The sequence below is a fragment of the Vipera ursinii genome, assembly GCF_947247035.1.
Source record: "Vipera ursinii genome assembly, chromosome: 2".
Lineage (NCBI taxonomy): Eukaryota > Metazoa > Chordata > Lepidosauria > Squamata > Viperidae > Vipera > Vipera ursinii.
In genome coordinates, this window is record NC_139513.1 from 233,542,853 (window position 1) to 233,570,234 (window position 27,382).

The 27,382-nt window shown below is 37.7% G+C and overlaps 1 protein-coding gene across 2 annotated transcripts in view; it reads left to right on the forward strand.

The window, feature by feature from the left end:
• The first annotated feature begins 804 nt into the window (after positions 1-804).
• Positions 805-27,382, forward strand: part of ERCC6L2 (ERCC excision repair 6 like 2) — a 68,995-nt gene continuing 42,417 nt past the window's right edge. The window contains exons 1-9 of one of the 2 annotated variants that reach the window (XM_083352883.1): positions 805-1,104; positions 2,668-2,735; positions 4,331-4,755; positions 6,408-6,527; positions 12,158-12,351; positions 13,385-13,546; positions 15,461-15,668; positions 22,141-22,281; positions 27,036-27,149. In XM_083352883.1, coding sequence (XP_083209009.1) covers positions 4,402-4,755; positions 6,408-6,527; positions 12,158-12,351; positions 13,385-13,546; positions 15,461-15,668; positions 22,141-22,281; positions 27,036-27,149 — 1,293 coding nt within the window. In that variant the 5' untranslated portion in view covers positions 805-1,104; positions 2,668-2,735; positions 4,331-4,401. Of the gene's footprint in view, positions 1,105-2,667; positions 2,736-2,833; positions 2,955-4,330; positions 4,756-6,407; positions 6,528-12,157; positions 12,352-13,384; positions 13,547-15,460; positions 15,669-22,140; positions 22,282-27,035; positions 27,150-27,382 lie in introns of those variants that run through there. The other variant, XM_083352882.1, reaches the window with a different exon arrangement.

Below are 27,382 nucleotides of genomic sequence, written 5' to 3' on the forward strand. Positions count from 1 at the left end.
AAGGCATTACTGTTGGATACTCTTGACTTCATTTATTCATTTATTATAGTTATACAACTGCCAGTCTTATGCACCATGACCCTAAGCCATGATGGTTCATAAATAACAATAAAAATAGTAAAAAGCATAAAAACTCTGATCTCTCACAAAAGTAACACACTCCAATATACAGGTATTCCTTGTTTAATGACAACAACTGGAATCAACAACTCCATTGCTAAGCAAGGTCATTAAGTGAAGCATCATGTCTCCACAACTTATAATGTTACTGCTCACTTCTCTATTGACTGTTGGAAGCTAGCTGTGAAGGGCATGCAAGTGGCAATTGCATGACCGTGGGATGCTTGCAATGGTTGTAAATGCGTTGTTTGCAAAGCACTGGAATCTTGATCATGTGACCGCAAGGATGCTGTGGCGGTCATAAGTATGAGAAGCAATTGTAAAGTTTCTTTTTCCACAACTTCGAATGGTTACTAAGCCAGGCAGTCATGAAGTGAGGACTACATGTAATTCACAAACTTCACTGAGCTCCAGCCTTACTCTGTCTCATCTCGATACTCTGAGCACGTTTGTGCAGCCACGGGCGGTCAATCCCCAGGAAAAGGTTAAAAAAAAAAGGCTTCTAGGTAGGATACGACTTCTGAGTCGTGACTCTTGACGATTATACATCTATGGTGATTTCCTTTCGAAAGTAGAGTAGCTCAGCCACCAATAGCCTTTCTTAAAGACCCGATGCCGAACGGAAAGGTATTCTCGCGGGATTTCGTCGGCTGCGACGAGATGGTGGTAGGAGAGCGGTGGGCAAGGGTGGTTGGGGCAGTAAAGCGAGCGGCGGTCGGGGCATGGCGTTTTCTCAAACTTTAAAGAGATGTTTTAGAGTAGAAACTTACACCAGGGGAAGGTTATTTCAGAATATTGATCTTTTTAAGGCGGAGATCCTGGCAGTATGAGTTTTATCACATATGTCTTAAATGTCTTCTTTTGCTTCTGACCTTTTGAGCAAATGTCTTACAAGTCTGTATGCATAAGTATAGTTGTGTGTGGAGTTCGCTGCCTTCTGAGTGGGCTTCGTTCACAAAGTCGGCGTTTTAAGCCCTCGATGAAGTAAGTTGAAAGACTGGAGAGCAGTTTCTGCCTCGCCTAAGTGCGCAGCTTATATACAACACGTTTATTCAGATAGATTTTTTTTCAGAAAGAAAGGCAACCTGACTCCTAACCTCCCAAAATTTATGCCTGAGATACCCTAGAAAAGGGTACATAGGAACATGCAAGGTTATCATATCTCACTGCAAAAGTCTCGCAGGAGTAGGCAACCTTGGCTCTTTTATGAGTCGTGGACTTCAACTCCCAGAATTCCTGAGCCAGCTTGGCTGGCTCAGGAATTCTGGGAGTTGAAGTCCATGAGTCATAAAAGAGCCAAGGTTGCCTACCCCTGTAGATAGCAGCAGGAAGTTAAATTTTTTTGTCATTTTGTCACAATGTTGTATTTGGATGATTGCAGGCGGGAGATGGCAGCTCAAATAAGCTCCCACTGCTTTTTAAAATTGCCTTCCTCTGTCTAATGCATTGTTTCTTAACCTTAGTGGCTTTAAGATGTGTGGACTTCAACTCCCAGAATTCTTCTGCCAACATGCTGTTTGAGGAATTCTGGGAGTTGATGTCCACACGTCTTAAGCACTAATCTAATAAGACAGACATAATGAGGTGTTGTTTTATATACAGTACTCTTAAGACAGCAAGAAGAAGCCAAACAGGAAAGCTTTCTGTGACTCTTTAGAAAGGTTTGCGCAACACATGAAACCTGAAACAAGCCAATTTTACCTTTGTGTTTTGTGCAAGCTACTCATATGTTGAATTTATTGCTTAGGTGTTTGGAAACCCCCAAAATTGCATTAGTTAAAAACACGGTGAGCTGTATGTGTAAATGATGTGCGAGAACAGGAATTATGTTTTAGGATTATGTCTAGATGAAACAGTATGACTGTGTTATGACCAAATTACGATAACATTGCATTAGTTGCTGGGGTTTTATTTTCATTTCACATTCTTTCCCTACATACTCTATTAGCTATTGTTGAATAGATGGCATGTAGTTTACTAGCTGTTGGCTAGCAGTGGCAAATTAAATAGAGATTGGCTTGGTTAGTATTGGATGGGAGACCACTAGGAAATTACAGGGCTGTGGGCAAGATTGGAAAGAAAAAAATTAAGAAGGCAGCAATGACTTCTTAAGTACTTATACATTGCTAGCAAGTAAACAGAAGGCGGTGTTGCTAAGAATTGAGTTTGGTTTGAGGGTGTCTTCAATTTATTAAGCAATAAAGTATTTATAATTGTCTAAGAAGTCTTGGTGATATGAAGCAGGGTATTGACAAAGTAATAGTAAAATGATTTTGTCAACACACAAAACATTTGGCTCTAATTTGGCAGATTTTGCAATCATGTTTATAAACAATCTTCAGGACAATCTTCTGTGTAAACAACCCTCTGATATGGGATTTTCTGGATTTTAATGGCAAAAAGTCTGCAGTTACCTTTCTTTCTCAAATTTAAGTATTATTGATTGATTTGCATTGTATTTGCTATGCCTTTGCCTACGTGTTTTGGATTTTTTTTTATTTTGGTATGGGTTCTTCTTTGATGGCATTTATTGATTGTTCCTTTAAGTTTTTCCCATTTTATAGGCATTTGGAGATATATTCCTACATGTAATTAGGAACGTGTGACTTTTACAGGTGAGTTGTTTGTAAATTACCATGAAAGGAGAGAATAATGCTGGAATCAATGTTTCAATCTTATTTAAGGACATAAGAGATCAAAAGTAAAATTGCCTCTATTGCAGGGGTGTCAAACTGCTGGCCTACAGGCCAGACGTGTCATGTGGAAGCTGCGCCCACCCCATTGCTGGCAATGGCAAAACAGTCCCGATACATTGCGTGATGTCACATGACATCGTGAGTTTGACATGTCTGCTCTATTGCATTTTAATTACTATTAATCTATTGCATTATTTAATTCCTCATTTAACACCTGCAATTGAGACTGGAAACTCCCTTGGTAAGCAATGTGTTAATTATGTGAAACATCATGTGATCCTGCCAGATTTACAACGTTCTGCTGTATTTGTTAAGTGCATCACCTGTGATTAAGAGTGACATCACATTTGCAAGTTTTCCTACCAGCCTCTCCATTGACTTTCCTTATCAGAAGCCTGACCATTGGGACAGTTATAAATGTGTGCTGATTGTAAAGTGTCCAAATGGTGATCACATGAGATAGCCATATGTTCAAGGACTGATGGTAAAGCCACTTTTTCAATGCTGTCATAAGTTTGAACAGTCACTAAACAAGGCAGTTGTTAATTGATTTCTTTATTTCTTAAACAAGAGAAAGTTAGGATTCTCCAGCTGACTTTCTGTTCTTGAACAAAATAATTCTTTAAAAACTGAACAGAAAAGGAAATAGAATTCAAATTTAGAAATAGAACAGTTGGGGCTGGGGATTGGAGAAAAAAAATCCAGAAAAAGTCCCCAATAAATCCTCATAGAAGAGTGAGTTGGATAGTGACTTCTCCATTCTAATTCCTCATCGATCTTCTTTGCCAGTGATGTGGTTAAGAGAGAAGCTCTTTATAAAGTGCTGGGGGGAAAAATCCTGCAACCATGCTCTTTGCTGGTATCTGGTCTTTCTAACCTGGAAAAAGGTTAAGAGGAACGTGATGGAACTGTATACTATTATGGATGGTGTGGAAAAACTGGAGTTTTATTACAGATGTAAATCATTGTGGGCAATTTTAAAGAGGTTAAATATATTCAGGGATTATAAGGTGGTAATGCTTACCTCTAATATCAGAGGCAGCAGCCTTTTCACACCAATTGCTAGGAGCATCTGTATTGTAAAGAGAAAAAATAGTGGTAAGTCTTTGGTTGGTGATCTGGTACAGTTCTTAATGTATTTATTCAAAAACATATTCATGGGAATTTCCACATATAAGAGTTGTTGTTATATGACATGCAATCTTTGTCTTTGATTTTATTCTGTGGCATTTATCCTTTGAAAGTTAGCCTTAGACTATTCCTTAAAATAAGTTGAAGATTATGCAGTAAACACAAAACGATGAATATGCATTTGTCAAATTGACAATTTGGCTAATTTAGTGGTTTATTTATTCGAATATATATCTTGCTTGATCCTCAGCAAGGTTAAGGACAAAAGCTCAGTATTTGGTGTACAAATTTAGATTCCATGTTATTTTTCAGCAAGGATTTCTTTCTAAGTTTTATTGGAGTGCACTGCTTTTTGTTATTTTCTTTGCATGTTTTTTTAACAGACCAGTGGCATGTTGGAGATAGACGTCTTGCGCCTTTTCCTGAACATGGGAAGTTTTGAGATGCTACAGTAATGTCTTTTGAAACAAATAGCAATGGGAAGTGTTTTGCTGCAGTTTCCCTTGGGAAACGTGAGGAAGAGAAAATACCTGCAACCAAACTCTCGCAGATCAAAACAAATAAAAGTACAAAGAATAATTTAATATTCGATGATGAAGATTTGGAAAAGCCTCATTTCCCAGACCGAAGCCTGCCATCACCAACAGTTGCCTTTGAGCTGTCCAACAGTGGGGAAGAGATCCCTTATACCATTAATAGATACCTACGTGATTATCAAAGAGAAGGGGCTCAGTTTTTCCATGGACATTATGTTCGTAAAAGTGGGTGCATTCTTGGAGATGACATGGGGCTTGGGAAAACGATCCAGGTATTTCTGCCTCCTTTTCCTCTAAAAGTCCTGACAATATTTCTAAAATGGAATAAAACATCCAAATTATCTATTTAGAAAACTACATTCTGTAGGTCTTCACGGTGCAATCCTAAGTGAGGTGAAGGTACATGAAATGAAGCAGTTGAGTTCGAGTAGAGTTTTGTTTTTCTTTCTGAGTTTTTTTGCTATCTCGGGTAGTATATTGTTTCTTGCATTATTTTTTGATGGGAGATGAATTTAAACGCAGCAGTGACAAGTTGGCATAGAATTTAGGAGCAGCCTTTAAAATAATTTTTAGGGTTTTTTTTTCTTTTTCAAAAAAATACCACACTGTTTAAATCAAGTAATTGCAATCTTATTTTAAAATTTTCTCAGGGACTTAACAGGAACATTTTGCAGAGAAAAAAAAGTACTTATATTAGTTGATTCTTGATGCTTGTATAGTTTATAAGCGGCAGCTTTGATGCCTGTTTTGTTAAAGTGTTGATGCCTTAGTTTTTTATAAATCAAAACTTTACTTTTTTTCCACACTGATCAGTATTAGGGATTTTGAATCTTTGACTATTTTGGCTTTAAAAAACCTTATGGAATTGATTAGTTTGCTAATGATGAGAAAGTTGGAAGTATTTTTTATTTTTTGCATGTATGCTGACTTTTCCATCCTATTTAAGATGCCAAGTAAACCCAGAAAGTGAACAGTTGATGAGAGTGGAATTTTCTAATCACAAGCTAGGAAATGTATATAATATAATATAAATTCCATGTCTTTTTTTAAAAAAATCAAGGGTGGTTTCTGCATGCCTTTTTATACTACCTGTTGGAAATATAATTGCATTCTTTTCTGGATATCTGTCTTCAGTATGTATTGCATAAAACCAGTATGTGGGGAAAATAGCTGTAACTATTGTCACATAGGGAAAATATATTGCCTCTCAGAATGGTAACTCATGTCTAAGAAAGAAATAGTGTTCTGTTCTGTGAGAAATTTAGAGATTAAATTGCATATTGATTTTAATTTACAATTTCATTGTACAATTTATCATTCTCAGTTTGCTTTGAACTTTCTATAAATAGCTTCTTGCCTGATTTTGTAAGAAGCTGTATTTATAATGAGAAAACAGAATTCCTGTGACAAATAACTTTTATTCAAAATAATTTGAACTTGGTTGTAAGTTGAAAGAAAATACACATATATTTGCAGTGCGAGTTTCTATTTGAACATGCGCATTTTTAAATGTGTTCGCCTGATTGAAAGTTAAAAGGCTGGTTTAAGGCAATTTCATGTTATGAACGCAATTATGAATAATAGTCCTTTTAAATGGTACAAGAGATGAAAACCAACATACTTGTGTAGTAAAATTAACATAATAAACATCAGTCCTGCAAATGAACTCTCTTCAATTGGCTTCTGTATTAATATTGATTATCTTCATTTTTTTGAAGACCAATCTTAACATTGTTTTGCTATTTGTTCCAGATCTTGGATTTGATAGATGCAATTATATCCTTTATCCTTTTACCGTTATGCCCATTATTAAAATCCCACTAGTTTGCATTCTTGATATCTGTGGATTTAAAAATAGTTACATCCTCTTACTTTCATTGCCTCTTTCTGTTTTCTTTGAACATTTCCACTGTGCTTTTCCCAGGTTATTTCATTTTTGGCTGCAGTGCTAAAGAAAAAGGGAACACGTGCAGATATCGAAAATAATATGCCTGATTTTTTGCTACGAACTATGAGAAAAGAAATGTCATCTGTTCCAAAGAAAGTATGCTTTTAATTTAAATACATTTATTTTTGAATGTCTTGAAAATGTAATATAATTAATCTTTAACTGGAAAATGAATGAGCTGAGCAAAATAAAAGATGATTTCTAGAGAGGAATCTCTAATCACTGGGCTTCTACAATCTAGATGTAGATGCAAAAGTTTGATTTGTCCTTTATAATAACTTGAAATAGAAATGGCTTTGTAGGAATGATTAAATTTGCTTGGAAAATAGTGTATATTTCTAGTAAGACTTGTAGAGCATCTAATGGAATTCACCAGTTGGCTTGAATGGATGTTCTTGCACTGTGCTTTCACTTCAGGTGGGCAGTTATTGGCTATGTCACTTTCAGGTTCTTGTTTTCTAGCCTACCTGTATCCTAATTCCTTTTTAAGCTGAGTGGGTACTGATTAGGGGCTGCATGTAATGCTTTCTTCTTTGAAAGTTTTTTTTCCCAGTAGAAAATGACAAATACTAAGAGATAAAAATGTCAGGCATGAAAGACTGTATGGTCCACACATGAAGGTTCAGTTAAAATATTTTATTGGTAAAAAGCTTATTCATGGGAATCTTCTCAACTAACATTTAACACCTGCTGGGAGTTAGATAAGAGACAGCTTAATTCAAGGAAATTTGGACTAAAACGGCTTGTGGATATGTGTTGTGATTCAGGGTCAGCCTGTGGGTTCGGCAGTTGGGTCGGACGACTCAGAGGAGGAGGGGGGTGTTGAAGAGCTTACTGAGGCGGTTGGAGATCTTGCTGATGAGAGCCCTCAGCCAGGCCCCTCCCACCTGGTCACGACGGAGACCCAGCTGTGTGAGCCTGACAGCGTGGATGAAGATGACCCACAGCTGGCCCTGTTCAAGGACGCCCAACGCAGGAGGCAGTCAATCAGGAGTAAACAGAGGAAGGCAATGGGGCACCTCGGAAAGAGGCAGAGAGAAGCCACGCCCTGAACTGTATAAAAGGGGAATGCGTGGGAGGGCTGGTTTGCTGAAGGCAACCGCTTGATTAGTTCCTGTTTCATAGCTCCTGTTTCATGGTTGGTGTCTTGTTTTGCTCTGTTTTATGTTAATAAATTTGGCAGGCTTAATTCCAGCCTCTTGCCGTTTGTAAAGGGGTTGTCCCTGCCTTTTCTGCAGGGCCGGTAGCAGGCTGGTACAGAACAATATGTAGGGATTCTAGGTGTATACCTCTTTTAACTCCACTCCCAGGTTCTGCCACTCCATCCCCTATAAAAAAATTAATCATTGATAGAAACAAAAACAAGAAAATAAACATTGTGTGCCTGCATAAACAAACATAAGGTAAGACTGATTGATTGACTAAATTCATACGCTGCCTGACTCCCAGTGACTATGGGCAGTTGAAATAAAAATACTAAACATCTACATTCAATATTTATTTTCAGATTACATTAATAAATGTAATATATTAGGAAAAGTTTTGCTAATATATTTAATATATGACAACTAAATTTGAATACATTTAGTATTATAAACTTTTAAAGCTCTTCATCTAAAGCAGTGTTTCAGATTTTTGCATACTACTGAAAGATATTTTAGTTTTCTACTATTCCAAACCCGGTAGCTAAGGAATTGAATTGAATCTTATATTGCATAAATGTATACATTTATACAGTTATAACAATAGGAGTCAATATACTGTAAGAGATTGGTGATTTGTTTCCTTCAGAAACTTTCATCCAAAGACCTGGCTAATTGGGCATTTCCAAGAAGTCAATCTCTACCCATTATTTACCACTACTGGTAGTAGTGTGTAAAGCCCTTTGAAACAAAATGTTTTGACAATTGGATTTCCCCATTTTGTGTATAACATGCCCAAGCCCAAATATGAAACAGCTATTTCAAGCATTTTAGAAGTGTTTTGTGCTTGAAAGATAGTGTAGTTAATTCAAGTTCAAAATACTTTCGATATGTTTCAAAGCATTGCTAATATCCCCCAAAATTTGAATACCGCTATTTGCAACTGTACACAACATGATAGGGAAACTTTAAAAATGTATATGCTTCAATTTTGTATAATAAAATGCTGCCTAGGATTTATCTTCATGATTTCCTTTTTCATAGTATTTCTATTAAAGATTACAATTTACAACAGTAAAAATTAAAAGAAAAAGAAAAAAGTAAAAAAAAGAGAAAGAAAAATTATTAAATAAAAAATAATATAAAAGACATATATAAAAAAGTGATTTTCTTCATCATAGCATGTATAAACAATTTTAGTTCCCATGCCCCATCTCTGATCTATAAACAAATTCATGAAACCTCATAATTCCAGTCCTGATGTCAGCCAAAATCTACTAATGGTTACCGGAGATAAAAGCATATCTATTTTAATCTTGATCCAATAAATCAGTTTTATATTCCTTCCTTTTACTTCTAATAATCTTGATTGTTAGTCTCTTCAAATAATGTACTAGAACTTGATTTTTCATTTTTCTTTGTACCTTTTCTTTTGTAAATTTAGTATAGGGAAATTATCCAGATCACACTCTTGGCTTATTATTTGTATATTCCTTTGAATTATTAGGAAATTGACACATTTCTTTTGTATGCTCAGTATAACATCTTTTCCTATTTCATTCTTGTAGTCTCTCTTTTAAATCCATTTTCAAGTCAGTCTCAGTCATGTCGGTTAATATTTTTATTTCCTCTTCCTTAGCATCTTTTAAACAATATGTATCTGCAGAGGTCGACATTCTTAAAAGTAACTTCTGAGTCCATTGTTCAAAAATGGTCTTCAATATATTCAGTGTCCAATTCAGTCCAATTCTTTGTTTGCTTCATTCTGTATTAGTAAGTCATGTTTGAATGTTCTTCTTTAATTGAAATTGTTATTCCTTCTAGTTTCCTCTAATGTCCAATTTTTAAAGATTTATTATTATTTTTAAAGAATTCAAAACAAAAACATTTTCCCATAGGAAGGATTCTTTAGAATTAATTGCAAAATCTTTTTTTCATATTTACCTTGACCCTTACTTCATTTGTAGCTTTCTAAAATCAAAGTTTTACCCAAAATTATTGCCGCTATAATGCCCTTGTGATCATGAAAACAAAATGAGGGCGCTTGGCCATATAACTGATCATAGAGATGCTGCAGTAGCTCCTTGGCCTAACCTTCCCCATTCCACCCCACTAGATTCCTTGGGCCTACTTCTCACTTGCCTAGATCCCTTCAGGTAATGGGCCTGCTTCACACCCTGCTGAGTCCCACACCTTGGGCCTACTTCCCACCTGACTGTGTCCCTGCAGGCCTTGGGCCTGCTTCCAATCCCATTGAATCAATCATCCTTGGGCGTACTTTCCATTCAGCTGGTCTCTGCAAGCCTTGGGCCTGTTTCCCACTCCTCTGATTGCCCCTTCTCCCCACTCTCACGGTTTGAGCCACTTAACTTTTCCCAAAGACCACTTTTGGGAAGAAGCAGCCAGTCCATCATGGAGGCTGTGCGGTGGGTCCCAGGAGTGGGCATCAATTTAGGAAATTAGACTTAAATATAAGGCATTTCATTATTTTCTCAAGGTTTTGGCAACCCTAGGCTCAATGGCTCTATGCAGAATAAATATACTGAGGATTAGTTTGACTGACATTAACTCTGGCCAATCTCTTGTTTGATTCGAATTTTCTGTTGTTTGGTTGTTCATGTTACTTCTCTTGAAACTGGGGAAATAATTACCATCCTGACTTAATGCATCTGAGCTTGTTCATGCAAAAAGGGCTACTCATACTTCAACCAGTTACCGTGGCAGAGCTCTGCCACTTTTGGGTGGATCCACTGTAGGCAGCAGTGGAAAGTGGAGCTAAAAGAAAAGCTAAATTTGGTTGAATTAAAATTAAAGTTAATAGGGATGTTCCTTACCTATCAACCATTATTCCTGTGTTGACCTATTCAAAATTGTATTCCAATACTAATTTGGGGTAGGATCTGGACGCTGTTCCCAAGTCTTCCAAGGACCGTGTGTGACTCTTGAGTTGTGTAACTCTGTGCTATATAGGCACTAACTTAAATTTTAAGGTTTCTGTTGGGGATTGATCTCCCCAGACTTTTTCAGTGTGAAAGCTAGTTGAATGGTTTTCATTTCTGCTTTTGTTTTCTTTCTCCCCTCCTCCCTTTTTCTTGCACTGTACGTGGTTCTTCATTGTTTTTAATTTATTGAGGGGGGATTTGGGGTATTGTATATTTTATAAACATTTCAAGATGCTTTTGTTTGAGAGGCAGAAGAAAATAGCAATGAAATGTCTTGTGTTCCATACAAATATTATTACAAAGCGTTCAGTGCCAAACAGAGGCATTGTTTGAGACATTATGGCAGATATTCTTAGGCACTGATCTAACAAGGATTTATAATGACTTCAATATAGATGCTAGTAACAAGGGCTGGCTTGAAACTTTTTTTTTTGAGGGGGTGGGAATCCCAATTGGTATTCATGTCTGATTTTCTCTTCAAAGTGCCTTCAAGAAATTGTTTTCTTGGTAGATCTTCCCAGGTCTCTGCATGTTCCTCTCTTTAACTTAAGCAGCACAACATAAGAACATGCATTTGGTTCTATTTCTTTTATATTAAATTAAGTTAATTGTTTTATTAGTATAGGTGTTCCATATCTATGTAACCATTATTTCTATGTTGTCCTATTCAAAATAATATTTCAGTAGCAATGTGGAGAAAGATTTGGAGATTGTTTTCAAAGTTTCTAGGGTCCACATGTGACCTTGTGACTTATTTGTTTGTAATTTTTATTTCTGTTAGTAATAGGACCCAAAAGAATAATTCTGGGTTAGGTATGGTCAGAAACATCTACAGAAGCTATAATTATGAAAACTGCTTTCTGTTGATAGTATCATTACTTGCCAGTGATGCAGTGTAGGGCCAAAAGTAACTTAGTAAATCATCACTTTCTAATGTTGACTGCAGAAATGTAGGAAAATGAATTGTGCATTTGTTGGGTTTAGCTCATGCTGGTAGGTGGCATGTAACCTGATAGTCCTCTATTATTCAGGGCTGCCATAACACATACCCTGGACTCCATTTTCAAAAATATTCTTATATCTACATCTTAATAAAATACAGGTAGTCCTCTACTTACAACCACAACTGAGCCCAAAATTTCTGTTATTAAGTGAGACATTTATTAAGTGAATTTTGCTCCATTTTATGACCTTTCTTGCCACAGTTGTTAAGTGAATCAGTGCAGTTGATCAGTTACTCACCTGGTTGTTAAGTGAATCTGGCTACCCCATTGCCTTGGCTTGTCAGAAGGTCACAAAAAGTGATCACATGACCCTGGGACACAGCAACGGTCATAAATATGAACCAGTTGCCAAGCGTCTGAAGTTTGATCACATGATCTTGGGGATGCTGCAAAGATTGTAACTAAAAAATGGTCATAAGTCACTTTTTCCAGTGTCGTCGTAACTTTGAATGGTCACTAAATGAACTGTACTAAGCCGACGACTACCTGTACGCTATTTATTTTTTTTAAAAAATTATCTCTCAACTTTCTTTGTTTCAACAATTGAAAACTATTTCATTTGAAAATCGTAACTGAAAATTTTGCATTCTGGGTACATTTTGCGTTGTTCATCAGCGGTACTGTATGTTCTGTTTCAGATTTTCTTGATTGTGGCACCTCTTTCTGTGCTCTATAATTGGAAAGAAGAATTAGATGTCTGGGGGTACTTCAAGGTTATAGTTCTGCATGGCAACAGAAAAGAGTATGAGTTAAATCGAATCAAGCAGGGAAAATGTGAAATTGTGCTAACAACCTCTGAAGCACTTCGCCTTTATTTGAATGAGCTTAACAGGTAACTGCATTCTGTAATGACTGCTACTGAATATGAAGCATTTTTAAAAAATATAAATTGGGGCTATAAATCCTTGAAATAGCTAGAGATAAAGGAAAAGGTATTTAAGGAATATAATCCTGGGCACACAATGCGTCTGATGAAATCTGTGTGACTTAAAACACATGCAGACAAATGAAAATGAGTCCCAGAGACTTTCCTCATTCTCTCCTCCATACTCCTTAGCTCCGTTTTTCTTAAATGGATTCAGACAGTGGATTCTGTCCTGTTGCAGCATGGGATTTCTTCAACCTGAAAGTTAGAAATGTCAACAGATTTAAAATAAGGCAGAATACACGGGCGGACTCTTGTAAAAAAAAACACACACACACATGGTCCCCAAAAGCCTTCATAGATCATGGATCAATAATACTGTGAGGCAGTGGATCCATTCGCAATGCAATCTTGCACGTGAGGGCTTTGGTAATCCGCCAAATGCTGCCAGTGAAGAATGCCCTTTAGTAGAAGGCAGAGTCGGCTTTCCAGTCCTCGTTTAGTGGCCTGTGTTTCTCTGTATTTTCATTTTAGCAGATAAAGCCCTATTTTTCTTCTTAAAAATTGCTTATAGAATACCTATGGGCCTTTAAGCCTTAATTATAAACAAAGATAAGCCTATCGGCGTAAACTTTTAAATGTGCTGTACTCTTTCAAATAGGGAAATGAAATATTTGTATGAGAGCCACTATGGTGTAGTGATTAAGGTGCTATACTAGCAGCAGAGAGATCCAGTTTGTAATCTTTCTTTAGATAGAGAAACTGGATGGCTGACATTAAGACAGTCATTCAGCCACAGACTAGAAAACTGAACCCTGCATTGGTTCAGTGTATCAGATTATGGTCCCTAATCTTCAGCAAACAATTCCAACTATTAATGTATATGGAGGAATACGTTGAGTTCATGATGAGAAAAATTAGTACTGTACTAGCTCATTAAGACAACTGAATTGAGGGAGAGGCTTTAGAAAAAACTTTTACCAATCCTTATGTTTCATAGCTTACACTGGTCAGCTGTCATTGTAGATGAAGTACATAGAATCAAGAATCCAAAATCTCAGATTACTCAGACAATGAAGGCTCTAACGTGTAAAGTTCGGTTGGGACTTACTGGGACAATTTTACAGAACAACATGAAAGAGCTTTGGTGTGTTATGGACTGGTAAGTGAAACAAAATTTAATATTACAAGCACAGATGGAGTGTTTATAATCCTTTTTTCCCTTGTTTATCTCTCTGCACATCAGAGTTCTCATGTATTACGCACGCCTGGCATTCACATGTCTTACAGATGTCTTTTGCAGAGAATTTTGGCAAACCAGCTATAGTTGTCCGTGCCAGGAATTTATAGAACACATATTTCCCATTGTGTGAGTGTGTGTCATGGAACTGTAGAATGCAAGCCATAATAAATGTGCATTTATTACTGTGTAATGTGTGAGATGATTCCTTCAGTGCCTCATGTCACTGGTTTTAGGCATTTATGAGCTGCTTAACAATACGAGGAAAGAGCGGTTTAGAAACCCAAATATATTTATTTGAATTCCATTTATATCCCGCCCTTCTCTGAAGACTCAGGGCGGCTTACAAGCTTAGCTTGTAAGTTGTATGTTGTATGTTGTATGTAAGTTGTATGTTGTATGTTGCCTTCTTTCTATTAGGGCAGGGGTGTCAAACTCAATTTCATTGAGGGCCGCATCAGCATTGCGGTTGCCCTCAGGGAGCCAGGTGGGTATGGCCAGGGTGGGCGTGGCCTACTGGGTGGGCGTGGCTAGAGTGCGTATGGCCTACTGGGTGGGCGTGGCCAGCTCTACATCGTTCGCATCAAGGGTGCCTATGGGGGCCTGGGCAGGAGTGGGACAGATCTGAGGGTCTGTGGCAGGAGGAGGGTCTCTGGGCCAGGGCCAAGGCAGTGGGGGCTGTTCCCTCACTGTTTCCAGTATGGCTTCGCAGGCCACATGAAAGCACTTCGCGGGCCAGATCCGGCCCCCGGGCCTTGTGTTTGACATGTCTGTATTAGGGTGTACAGCACTTCAGATGTGATACAGAAAAGGTACTTCAGGGGAAGTATAGGCACACATAGTGCACCTGTAGGAATTTTGTGAAAAACTTGCATTTTTTCCCTGGGATTGTACCGTAACTTGCTATCCCAGGAAAACATAATTTTGAGTACCAGTGTAGCTTTGTTAATGTGGCATATATGTTTCTTAAGGCAGGGGTCCCCAACCTTTCAGAAGCACTTGCAGCAGCCATAACTTTGAATCCAATAAAGGAGAATATTTGTAACTGAGGGTTAAAATGAGGGGTCCTTAGTACTCTCTGAGTTTAATATTTTTCTTGCAGACATTTCTGCAAGAAACATCTGCCAAACTAGGTGACATCATCAGTGCTAGCACTTACCTGGTGTTCAGAGTCTTTCTGCCTGTCCAACACTGATGATGGCTTTCCACATGTTTTATCAAATGGCACATTCACATCTAATTTCGATTGCAAAACACAAGAGAGAGATAAAGATATATGAAATATAAAATGTAAGAGATTATAAACGTATATCTAGATCACAGATAGAATTTTTTGCTTCATTTGTTGCAGCCAGGAAATCAGCAAAGTCTCCATTACAGGCTCCATTTTAGCACTTTGTCCCTATATATGGGATGGTTTGTTTTTCGGCCCCACAGTCACAACTCAATTCAGTCGCAATTTTTGCCTCGTTTATAAAGGCTTTCCACAAAATACACGTGATAAAAGCATAAGAATAAACCCCAAAATCGGTCCAACAAATAGCTAAAAGTTGGTAAATCTTACGGCTGGTATGTGAAAGTTAATAGCTAATAACAACTCTAGATCTTTGACGCTAGAAGCCTGCTAAAATTAATGTCCTGTATTAGTGCTTGATAGACTAGAACAGGGGTTCTCAACCTTGGCAACTTTAAGGCTTGTGGACTTCAACTCCCAGAATTCCTCAGCCAGCTTTGCTGGCTGAGGAATTCTGAGAGTTGAAGTCCACAAGCCTTAAAGTTGCCAAGGTTGAGGATCCCTGCACTAGAAAACAACAATTTTCTCTTTCTTTCTCTTAGGGCTGTTCCTGGGCTCTTGGGTAGCGAAGCAAGTTTCAAGACAGAGTTTTCTGATCCTGTAGAACTTGGCCAGCGGCACACTGCAACTAAGAGAGAGCTAGCCACAGGTCGAAAGGCAATGGCAAGGCTAGCTCAAAAACTAACAGGCTATTTCTTAAGGCGTACAAAGGCTCTCATCAGTGACCAGTTGCCCAAGAAAGAAGACAGAGTGAGCACCATTTATTAACTTTGCTTGTTCCTGTTAGTGTGGATTTTGTACAATAGGTATATTAGAGTAACCTATGTATGGAACTGCCCGTGTGTAGCTTTATACCCTGGGGGCAAGCGGGGCTGGAAATCCGTGTCAGACTGTAACAGCACATGGGGGGAGGGGGCAGACTAGAAAAGGACCTTTTCCTTGATTGCTGATGTAATTAATAGCAATAATAGTGACGTTTATAATTAGCTTCAAGAAAAACTGGGTTATCCTTCCTCTCAAAGGCTATGAGCAACCTAGGAGCGTATCTGAACAAACTACAAGAGAGGCTTTTTACAAATTTTTGGAAGCTGTGAATGACAGGGAAAAATCAAAATCTTCTTGCTAAGTGCCTTTTTTTTTGCACTTTTTATCTTTCAAGCCATTTCTTTCTAACATTTGGAGGAAGGGACTTTTTCCCCTTTCAGAGAATTCTGGAGGTCACCAGGTGGGGCTTTGTTATATTTTCCTAAGCTCTTCATATGTACCAAGTGAATGTAAGATAAAACTCATTATTATTATTATTATTATTATTATTATTATTATTATTATTATTATTATTATTATTATTATTATTATTATTATTATTTTGGTGATGTTACCAGTAATATTCTTTGATTTGGAAGACAGAGATTTTTGAATACCTGAAGGTAAAAACTTTGAGTAGCAATAGCACTTAGACTTATATACTGTTTCCCAGTGCTTTACAGCCCTCTCTAAGCGGTTTACAGAGTCAGCACATTGCTACCTGGATCCTCATTTTACCGACCTCGGAAGGATGGAAGGCTGAGTCAACATTGAGCAGGTCAGGATCAAACTGCTGAACTGCTGGCAGCCGTCAGTGAGCAGAAGCAGCCTGCAGTATTTGCATTCAAACCACTGCGCCACCACAACTCTTAAGGGAAACTAGAGAAGGGAACAGAAATGTTTGTGGCATACATGACATATTGCTATATGATATTCTGGAGATAGAGAGCTGTGTAACTTTCCTCCCATTTTTAAAAAAAATCTGGATAGTACTTGCTAATTGCTAACTATTTTTATGGAAAAGAGAGACACTTGTTTGCTTTTGTACTCAGAAAGAGTAACGTCTGAGACATGGAGCCTTCTTTGTAATGAATTCAATTCTTGATTAATTAATGGGTGCATCCATTTCTGTGATAACTCAGTGGAGATGGGTTGCCATATCCTTCTTCCAAGATTTGTTTCCAACTTCTTATATAATCTGCAGTGCTGGGATTTTCTGATATTTTCCCATCAAAGTACTAATCACATCCAGCTCTGCTTAGGTTTTACAAAATTGTTCATGGTCGGCTAGCTGATTCTATCCGTTTGATACAAATGTCTTATCAAAGCTTTTTTCCATAAGTGCATTTTCAACCTTGCAAGGATTTGGTCTGTGTTACAGGGATATCATTAAATGCTTTGTTTTTTTGCAGAATCTGGGTGAATTATTAGCACCTACCTTTGCCCTGCAGTAGTAATCATGAGCTTTCAGCAATGTTCACACAATTTCTTTGTTATATTAAATTTCTATAGCGATATTGAAAATAATGAATGGAAGAAACTAGGTGAAAAGCAAATCACTCTTTGACAGCTGCAGGCATTCTGAAAATTACCCAAGTAATTGTTACAGTTATTGTGCTTGAAAATTCAGAGGGCATTATTCTCCTCTTGATGACCTCTTTGAAGCAAGTAGGGATTTGGACTTACTTTGGTTCTTTTACAACTTGGGGCATGAATCTTCCATTCCCATTGCTCGTTAAAATCAACTTGTCTGTCTTTTTGATGGAAGTTCATGTCTTAAAATAGCTATTGATTGGGGAGCTCCAAATCTGCTTCTATGGAATGCATTCTTGATTGTCTGAGCTCTTTAGAAAATACTAGCCTCTGAGTTTTCCTGGACTTTCATCTTTATATACTTCTTTGGAAATATATATATATATATATATATATATATATATATATATATATATATATATATATATATATATATATATATATATACACATACATACATATATATACACATACATACATATATATACACATACATACATATGGATCCTTGGTTTTTCGGGTTTTTCCCCGCGTAGAATTAAAGGTGTAGGCGCAACGTTTCGACGGAATCCCATCCGTCATCATCAGGCTTCTGCTTCCTTCTTCTGGGAGAAGCATGTGGCTCTTGCTCTTTGTTCCTCTTTTTTAAACTGCCAGAGGGGGTGTGTTCTGTGGAGGTGTGCTCTGATTGGGTAGGGGACCAAGTGTGTTCTGATTGGGTGGGAGTGTGTTTTGAATGGTGGGTGTGTTCTGATTGGGTGGGGGTGTGTTCTGAGTGGATGGGCTGGTCTCAGCTGCCAGCTCCAGAACTGAGCTGGTGAGTTGTGCTGCTTTTGTTCGGCTTCGTGTTTGTGGTGGTGCCATGTTTTTATAGTGGGTGTCAGTTTGCTTATTGTGTGGTTTGGAGGGGTTTAAAGTGGCTGATGTTGCAGCTGTAGTTAGGTTTCTGTTTTGTGGTTGTGTGTCTTTATCGTTGTGGGTTCGGATTTGCTTTTTGAATGGTTGTGTGGTGGTGATGTCATGTGATACATACATATATATACATATACATACACATACATACATATATATACATATATATATATATACATACATACATATATATACATATATATACATATATATATATATAGATATGCTTCTCCCAGAAGAAGGAAGCTAAAGCCTGATGATGACGGATGGGATTCCGTCGAAACGTTGCGCCTACACCTTTAGTTCTACGCGGGGAAAAACCCGAAAAACCAAGGATCCATATATAGATATATATATATTTTCTGAGGTTTTCGCGGGTGTTCGTATGTGGATCTTTGGTTATTCGGGTTTTTCCCCGCGTAGAACTAAAGGTGTAGGGGCGACGTTTCGACGGAATCCCATCCGTCATCATCAGGCTGGAGGCTTCTGCTTCCTTCTTCTGGGAGACGGATGGGATTCCGTCGAAACGTCGCCCCTACACCTTTAGTTCTACGCGGGGAAAAACCCGAATAACCAAAGATCCATATATATATATATATATATATATATATATATATATATATATATATATATATATATATATATTTGCCCTCTTTTGGATTTTTTTTGAATGTTTGCATATTTTTGTCTCTGAATCTTACACTTCATGTGGGTCTAGTAATGTGGCGGTATGAAAAAGTATTTGTCCTTTTAGATTCAGTAACTGGTTGTATCAGCTTTAGCTGCAGATGCTTTCTGTAATTGATCATCAGGTTTTCACATCGCTGTGTAGGAATTTTGGTTCATCTCTCCATGATCAAAGACTTCAACTTATAACATCTGAGGGTTTGGTTTTTTTAACATGAATATTCCATGTCACACCATAACTTTTCTATGGACTTTGAAACAATTATTTTTCAGATTTAGATATTTAAAATCACTTTTTTTTTTTGCTCTATGACACCCTGGTGGTTCAGCCTCAATTAATGGACGGATAGCCTGATATTTTCCTGGAGGCTCTGATTAAGGGCAGACTTCTTGGTTCTTTTCAGTAGTCCAGAGTCCTGAGTCAACAAAGCACCCCCCAACCTTGGCAAACACTTCCATGCTTGAGAGTTAATATGAGGTTCTTATTGTGAGGTGCACAATAAGGTTTCCACCAGAAATGATGACATCCATAGAGCCTGAAAAATCCCACTTTCAAACACCCTTCCAGAAGTCTATAAGTGTGTTTCAGCTGCTTTTTTTGCAAAATAGAAATGAGCACCAATGATACTTTTAGTGAGGATTTCTATGGTTTATTGTTTCGATTGTGTATGTGTGATTACTTATTTATATTTCATATTTCCAAATCACCCATTTCCCTCAAAGAGGGGCTCTGGCAGGTATATAATATGACGGATAAATAAAAATGCATAAAAATTAAAATTCAAAATTAAATTAGGGTTAAAAAACTTACAATTCTAGGATAATGACAATTAAACACCAAAAGGGGAAAAAGCCTGTGATGTCTATTTGACATTGGAGTAAAACAAGCCGGGGAGCTCTCAAGGGATTAGTCGGGCCCATGGTTGCATTATTTATTTATTTATTTATTTATTTATTTATTTATTTATTTATTTATTTATTTATTTATTTATTTATTTATTTATTTATTTATTTATTTTTGGGACTTATATGCCGCCCTATCTCCCGAAGGACTCAGGGCGGCTAACAACAATAAAAACAACAATACAAAAGTTAAAAGAAATTAAATAAACAGCCCCAAAATAAATTAACTAAACAATTAAAAATTAAAACATTTTAAAAACCCGTTGTCAATCCAGGTCAGCCTGATGAAAAAGGAAAGTTTTGAGGTCGCAGTGAAAGGACCGGAGATCCGTGGCCATCCGGAGCTCAAGGGGGAGTTGGTTCCACAGGGCTGGCGCTCCCACAGAGAAGGCCCTCCCCCTGGGGGTCGCCAGCCGACATTGTCTAGCCGACGGCACCCTGAGGAGGCCCTCTCTGTGTGAGCGCACTGGGCGATGGGAAGTCGTCCCCAGCAGCAGACGGTCCTGCAAATATCCCGGGCCTAGGCCATGCAGGTCTCTCTGCACCCATTCCCTCATCCTCTACCCCGGGCAGTGCCACAGAGCCAGGTTATGTTTGTTGAATTGTGTTTAATTGTTTCGATTGTTTCTCGCAAGAACATTTTGTAATTTTTTTAGGTGGGTGACTATAATAAATTTAATAAATTAATTAAAATACCTTTTGCTTTTTGAACTCATGAACACTAACTATAGCCTAAGTCAGAAATTTATTTATTCGATTTGTATGAGCATCCGTGTCAGATTAGTGACTTTTTTGTCTGGTTGATCAAACTAGTTTAGTGTTGCTCTGAGATGCAAAAAGCCTCCAAGTTCAGTCTTCTAACATTTTATAAGATCTGCAGTTATGTTAGTATCTTTTCAAAACAATCATATTCCTATTCGTCCATCTATTCAGTTTACTTATTGACATAACGTATGAAATAAGCTATAGAATAGTGCTCAGATTTCCCCCCCCCCCATCGATCAGATCACCTAAAATTCTTCTTTTCCAGTGAGTGAGACCTACCCTGAGTGCATCCAGATGGAATTTGGTAGTTAAATTTCTATAGTGGTGGACTGTCCAAAGTCATGAGCACTTAAAATGAAATATCTCTTTTGTTTTTGCTCTTTGTGGCAGTCCTTCTATTATTCAGTATAAGGTGTGTTATTATGTGGAAGTAAAGGCAAGGACGTGGGGCTCTTCACCTTTCAAGAAGATTCCAAATACAATTTATGCAGGTAGATTTTTATGAAAGAACCAAAAGCGTGACTTGAAAAATAAAGAGTTTGAAATAAACCCCTTGCTTTTCTTCTCTTTTCCACTAAGTATTTCTGGAACATAGCAATATCCTTATGAATGATTTTCATGCAGAAACATTCATTTTCTATCCAATATGCATAGGTTGATGGAGGAAGCATAGATCCATGCATGTATAATACGTTCAGCATCTGTAGAAGCTCATGAATTAATTGGAAGTTGCATACATTTTGTGCCTCTTTTTTATAGTACAAAAGTTTGTTGTGAATTGATAGATCCAAAACTGGGTGACTTTGTTTCCATTGTGAAAGATATATATGTCTTTCAGTTGTCCCGCCTGGAATGTTTTGGTAAATGTAGAAATACATTTTAGAGAACACCCAATCACACATTTAATAAAGATACACATTTGTCTGCTGTTCTTTCTTCCTTGTTTATACCTGCCTTTCAGCTAAAGCTTGTAATAATGCAGTCTAAACTGTGTTTTCTAAAGAGAAGATTAACAGCAATGTCACTCTGTTGCCTTTAATCTAGAAGCTTTTATTTTATCCCATTCTCTTGATAATGTGAGTATATGTTCAAGATACCATTCGATTATTATAGCACAGCATGGTGCTGCTGCTTTGTGGGTGGCCTAAATGCAGGAGGGGTCTTAGAATATCTGTATCCTGCTGGTTGAGACCAAAAGATGTCATGGAGATGCCACCCATGGTCTTAAAGAGGAAGGATTAAGTATGTCATACCACTGTCCAAGAATCTCTCTCTCTCCTATATCAGCCATTCAGAACGTCAGCCTTAAAAAATTGGCCGTTTTCTTTTATTCCTGCTGCCTGCATTAGTCTTTACAATAGTGCCAGGAAATGGCAAATAGATCTTTTAAGCAATTTAAGATCTGTTGTCTTAGGGATTGAGAGTGATCCCAACAATTTATCTTTCACATTCTTAGCAGATTTTTTTTTATTTGCATATAAAGGGCTAGTTGAACATAACCTTCGGAAAAAGAATCTTAAAGCCCACCTCTTCAGTTTGCAAGCTCAGTACGTATTTTAGCTTGTGATATATTATTTCTGTTATTTTATTCCCCCTGTTTTGCATTTTATCTCGCCAGATGGTATATTGTTATTTGACAGAGTTCCAGAGAACAATTTATAAGACTGTATTGGAAACAGAAGATGTGCAGCTCGTTCTGCGGGCACGTGAACCATGTAGCTGTAATAGTGGCCAAAAAAGGAAGAATTGTTGCTACAAAGTAAGCATTATTTTTAAACTTGAGTATGTTTGAAGTACAGTGACCATCCACAATAGTCCTTTGACCTACTCCATATCCAGCCTCTGTTTTTCCCCCTCATAAATCTTAATGAGGTCATAGAGTAGATGGATAATGACATCCTGTATTATAGATTAAATAAATACAAACAAGCTAATGGGTGGGGGGCGGCAATTCCCAGGTGTGTGTATAATGCTTCTAAATTTTATTTTTAAAAAAATTAAAATAGGACTGATCTGAGTTACCAAAACAGAAGTTCAATCATTATTACAGTTACAACAATGCTAAAAAGTCTCTCTAAGAGCCAGTCTGTCATGCTAGAAACTGGGAAATCGTGAGTTCTGGTCAAGCTTAGGCAAAAAGCCAGCTGGGTGACCTTGGACCAGTCACTTTCTTGAAGCCCTAGGAAGAAGACAATGGCAAATTGCTTCTGAAAAATCTTGCCAAGAAAACTGCAGGAACTTGTCCAGTCAGTCTCTGAGAATTGGACACAATTGAAAGGAAGAAAGAAAATATATACTGGGTGGGGACTAATTCATCTTTTGGTAAATAGATGTTTTGTGAGCTGGATGCCAAATGTGTGTCTAATCATTCCTCTACTTTGAAATGGCCTCATTGATTGCAATTGATTTACTTCAGGTTAGGCAGATGTAAATTATTTGAAAATGTTGTCTCAAAAGAAAAAAATAATCAAGGAAAGGCTTTGCGGTACACCTTTCCAAGCTATATTACTAAGATATAATAGAAACTGTTTTATTATTGCTCATCTCGTGTGATCCATAAAATGAATAAACTTAATTTTTGTCATGTTTACCTCACAGGATCTACCACAACATAAATGGTCAGTGAATCATTACCTAAAAATCAGCCAGGCATAGCCAGGAAAGTAGTTATTTGAGACAGTTGTTGATATCATTGCTGGTCTACTGGAAAGCTATTGGATGAGATTTTTTTTTTAGATGTTTCAGGTTAAATATGTTTCAGATACTTGAAGAATACTTTGAATTTTAAGCATGTGTTGTGGAATAAATTCCCAGGTATTTTAAAGTTTATATCCTAACTTTATACAAAGTAAGCAAAGCTAACAATTGTGAAAGATGGGGCAAAATACACTGAAGATGACTTGCATAGGCTTCAAACGTAGCCTATGGAGAAGAGGTAGAGGCAATATTTTTCCAGTGTCTGGAAGTTCAGGGGACTTGGCCCAGCCATCATTAACATGGAGGGGAAAAAGAGCTAAAAAGTTATTCTAGTTATTCTAAATTTTTTGTGAATATATTTTTTGGATTTAAGCATCTGTATTGGCTGTTATGAAAGCCAGTTTGGTGTAGTTAAGGGCATTGGGCTAAAAACCAGGAAGCCATGAGTTCTAGGCCTGCTTAAGGCACAAAGCTTTAAGAGTGTCCTTGGCCTAGTCCAGGGGTAGGCAACCTTGGCTCTTTTATGACTCGTGGACTTCAACTCCCAGAATTCCTAAGCCAGCCATGCTGGCTCAGGAATTCCACGAGTCATAAAAGAGCCAAGGTTTAGGTTTATTAAAAGGTTTTATTAAATTTTTATACCGCCCTTCTCCCGAAGGACTCAGGGCGGTGAACAGGGCATATCATAAAACTACAAAAATACAAAAGTTAAAAAAAGAATTAAATTATTGCCCACAGTAAAAACAATAGAAAATATATATAAATATTAAAACCCCAAGTAACTCCCCATCAGGCCAGGCCAGCTTGTTCAAATAAATGGGTCTTTAACCCGCGCCAGAAGGAGCGGAGATCCGGTGCCATCCGGAGCTCAACCGGCAGCTGATTCCACAAGGCCGGAGCGCCCACAGAGAAGGCCCTCCCCCTGGGGGCCACCAGCCGACATTCTCTGACTGGAGGCACCTGACTCTACAAATCCTAACGAGGCCATGGCAAACCACTTCTGAAAATGTTGCCAAGAAAAATGAGGGACTTAATCTAGGCAGTTGCCAGAAGTTAACACTGACTTGAATGCATCCCTGCGCGCACACACACATACATTGTCTGTTATACTTTAAGTTATTTGTTCTAGCCATGAAAGTCATATTCCTATTCACACTTCAGCACTTAAAGAAAGGTAATATAAACTATTCTGTAGACCATTCTCTTTGTGAATTGATAAAACCTCATACTCCTTCATTTCCCATGCTCGGGAAAAGGGAACCATCATAGTTTAGTACAGGAGAAACTCGAAAAATTAGAATATCGTGCAAAAGTTCATTTATTTCAGTAATGCAACTTAAAAGGGGAAACTAATATATGAGATAGACTCATTACCTGCAAAGCAAGATAGTTCAAGCCGTGATTTGTCATGGCAACTGGCTAAGTATTTTCTGGCGTATAAGACGAAAAATCTTGAAAATCTTCTCAAAAGTCAGGGGTCGTCTTATACGCCGGGTCGTCTTATATGCCGGAAAATACGGTATTTCAGTAATGGAACTTAAAAGGGGAAACTAATATATGAGATAGACTCATTACATGCAAAGCAAGATACTTCAAGCCGTGATTTGTCATAATTGTGATAATTATGGTGTACAGCTCACGAAACCCCAAATCCACAATCTCAGAAAATTAGAATATTGTGAAAAGGTGCAATATTCTAGGCTCAAAGTGTCCCACTCTAATCAGCTAATTAAGCCATAACACCTGCAAAGGGTTCCTGAGCCTTTAAATGGTCTGGTTCAGTAGGAATCACAATCATGGGGAAGACTGCTGACCTGACAGTTGTGCAGAAAGCCATCATTGACACCCTCCATAAGGAGGGAAAGCCTCAAAAGGTAATTGCAAAAGAAGTTGGATGTTCCCAAACTGCTTTATCAAAGCACATTAATAGAAAGTTATGTGGAAGGGAAAAGTGTGGAAGAAAAAGGTGCACAGGGATAACCGCAGCCTGGAGAGGATTGTCAGGAAAAGGCCATTCAAAAGTGTTGGGGACTTTCACAAGGAGTGGACTGAGGCTGGAGTCAGTGCATCAAGAGCCACCACACACAGACGGATCCTGGACATGGGCTTCAAATGTCGTATTCCTCTTGTCAAGCTGCTCCTGAACAACAAACAACGTCAGAAGTGTCTTACCTGCGCGAAAGAAAAACAGACCTGGTCTGTTGCTCAGTGGTCCAAAGTCCTCTTTTCTGATGAGAGCAACTTTTGCATCTCATTTGGAAACCAAGGACCCAGAGTCTGGAGGAAGAATGGAGAGGCACATACTGCAAGATGCTTGAAATCCAGTGTGAAGTTTCCAGTCTGTGTTGATTTGGGGAGCCATGTCATCTGCTGGTGTTGGTCCAGTGTGCTTCATTAAGTCCAGGGTCAACGCAGCCGTGTACTAGGAGATTTTGGAGCACTTCATGCTTCCTTCTGCAGACGAGCTTTATGGGGATGCTGACTTCATTTTCCAGCAGGACTTGGCACCTGCCCACACTGCCAAAAGCACATTTGAATGAACATTAAGCAGCCAAAATATGTTTAACAAATGAACTAATGAAATTTAAATGCATCACTCAGTCAAAAAGTTCCCAGTCCATGACTTTCAAGCTATATTTACAGAAATGATTTCTGATTCATTAGAACATTTCTAATTCTTCTGTGTAGCTTTATCTGTGCTCTGAACTAAGGTCTGATCTACTTTACTTGAATTGGGCAGCAAAGGGTTCTTATCTTCTCCAGATAAGATAACATCCATGTTGGAGTTGCTATTTTGATTCATCACCCATATAGAAGACTTCCTACAAATTTAAAAAAAAATTCTAGCATGAAAGACATAGGTTTAAACTGTAGTCATATTTGGATGCGCTATGCTTCTTTTTATGCAGGAAAGTATGTATTTTATTTTTTGTATTAGTCAACATAAAATATCTTGAACAAAATACAATCTACTTTCTGATTATAATCTATTATACCAGCCTAGATCTTGTTATGCCTTTTCCATCCTATTTTAACGTTTGTGTAGAGAGGTGGCTTTAACAGATTTAATTCATTATTCTTCAGCCTCGTTAAGATGGCAGTTATTTCACTTAAATACATATTTAAATGTTTGTTGGGGGCGGAGTATACATAATGGGGTGTGAAAATAACCTTGGGAAATAGGAAGAAGAGCTGCAGGTTAGATAATGCTCCAGTAAGAGAAATCTGAGTCTGAAGGAGGGATGAGGGTGGAGAAAGGGGAAGGGACCAGCTCCAGTTTTCTGGAAAGTAAAGGCAGGGGAGGGGAGACGTGCTTTCAGACATGCAAGACTCTGTTACTGTAACCTTCAAATAAGAGTAACATTAATACTCATTGTTCAGGGGGGTGTTTGGGCTACCTCGAAAGGCTAACAATATAGATCCACCATCAAGTTATCTCTTTTTGCACATAGGAGGACCTTGAATGAATAGATCATGTTTTCAAAACACATTGTATTTTTTTATGTTTGAAAGACTGTTGGGATGTTTGCTGTTCATAAAGTGAAAAGGAAATGGACAATTTTTTTTGCCTTTTTCAGATCAGTATTTTCCCATTATAAATTATAACAAAACATTTTAATTTGACGTGAAACGTTAGTGGCAGAATATTGTGTATTTTTCTGTTCAGTAAAGTACAAAATACGTTTCTAATATTCTAGAATTCAGATTTTCTCCTCAACCCCAGAGAAAAGAAATCCAAACACTGGATTTTGTGAAATACATATTTCCTGCCTTATTTAAGTTCTCTGAATTTTTAAACTGTTTATATTTCTACAGACAAATGCTCACGGCGAGACAATGAATGCATTATATTTCAGTTATTTGACAGTCCTTCGTAAGATAGCAAATCATGCTGCCCTGTTACAGACAGAGAACACTAGCAAACAGCAGGTCAGTTCTCTCAAGTCTTTGTTTTCAGCAATGATTTGAAACGGCAATCTTCTGGTAAATTCCATTCTTCATTTTATGTCACATTCATTCTGTTAAAATTATGTTGAAACTGTATTGTTTTTAAGGAATTATGCTTCCAAGTCTGTAATAGATAGACTGTTTGAGTCTAGTAACAAAAACATGATTTTAGTGTCTGCCGTCCCTATTCAGCCTGAGTACAGGTAGTCCTTGTT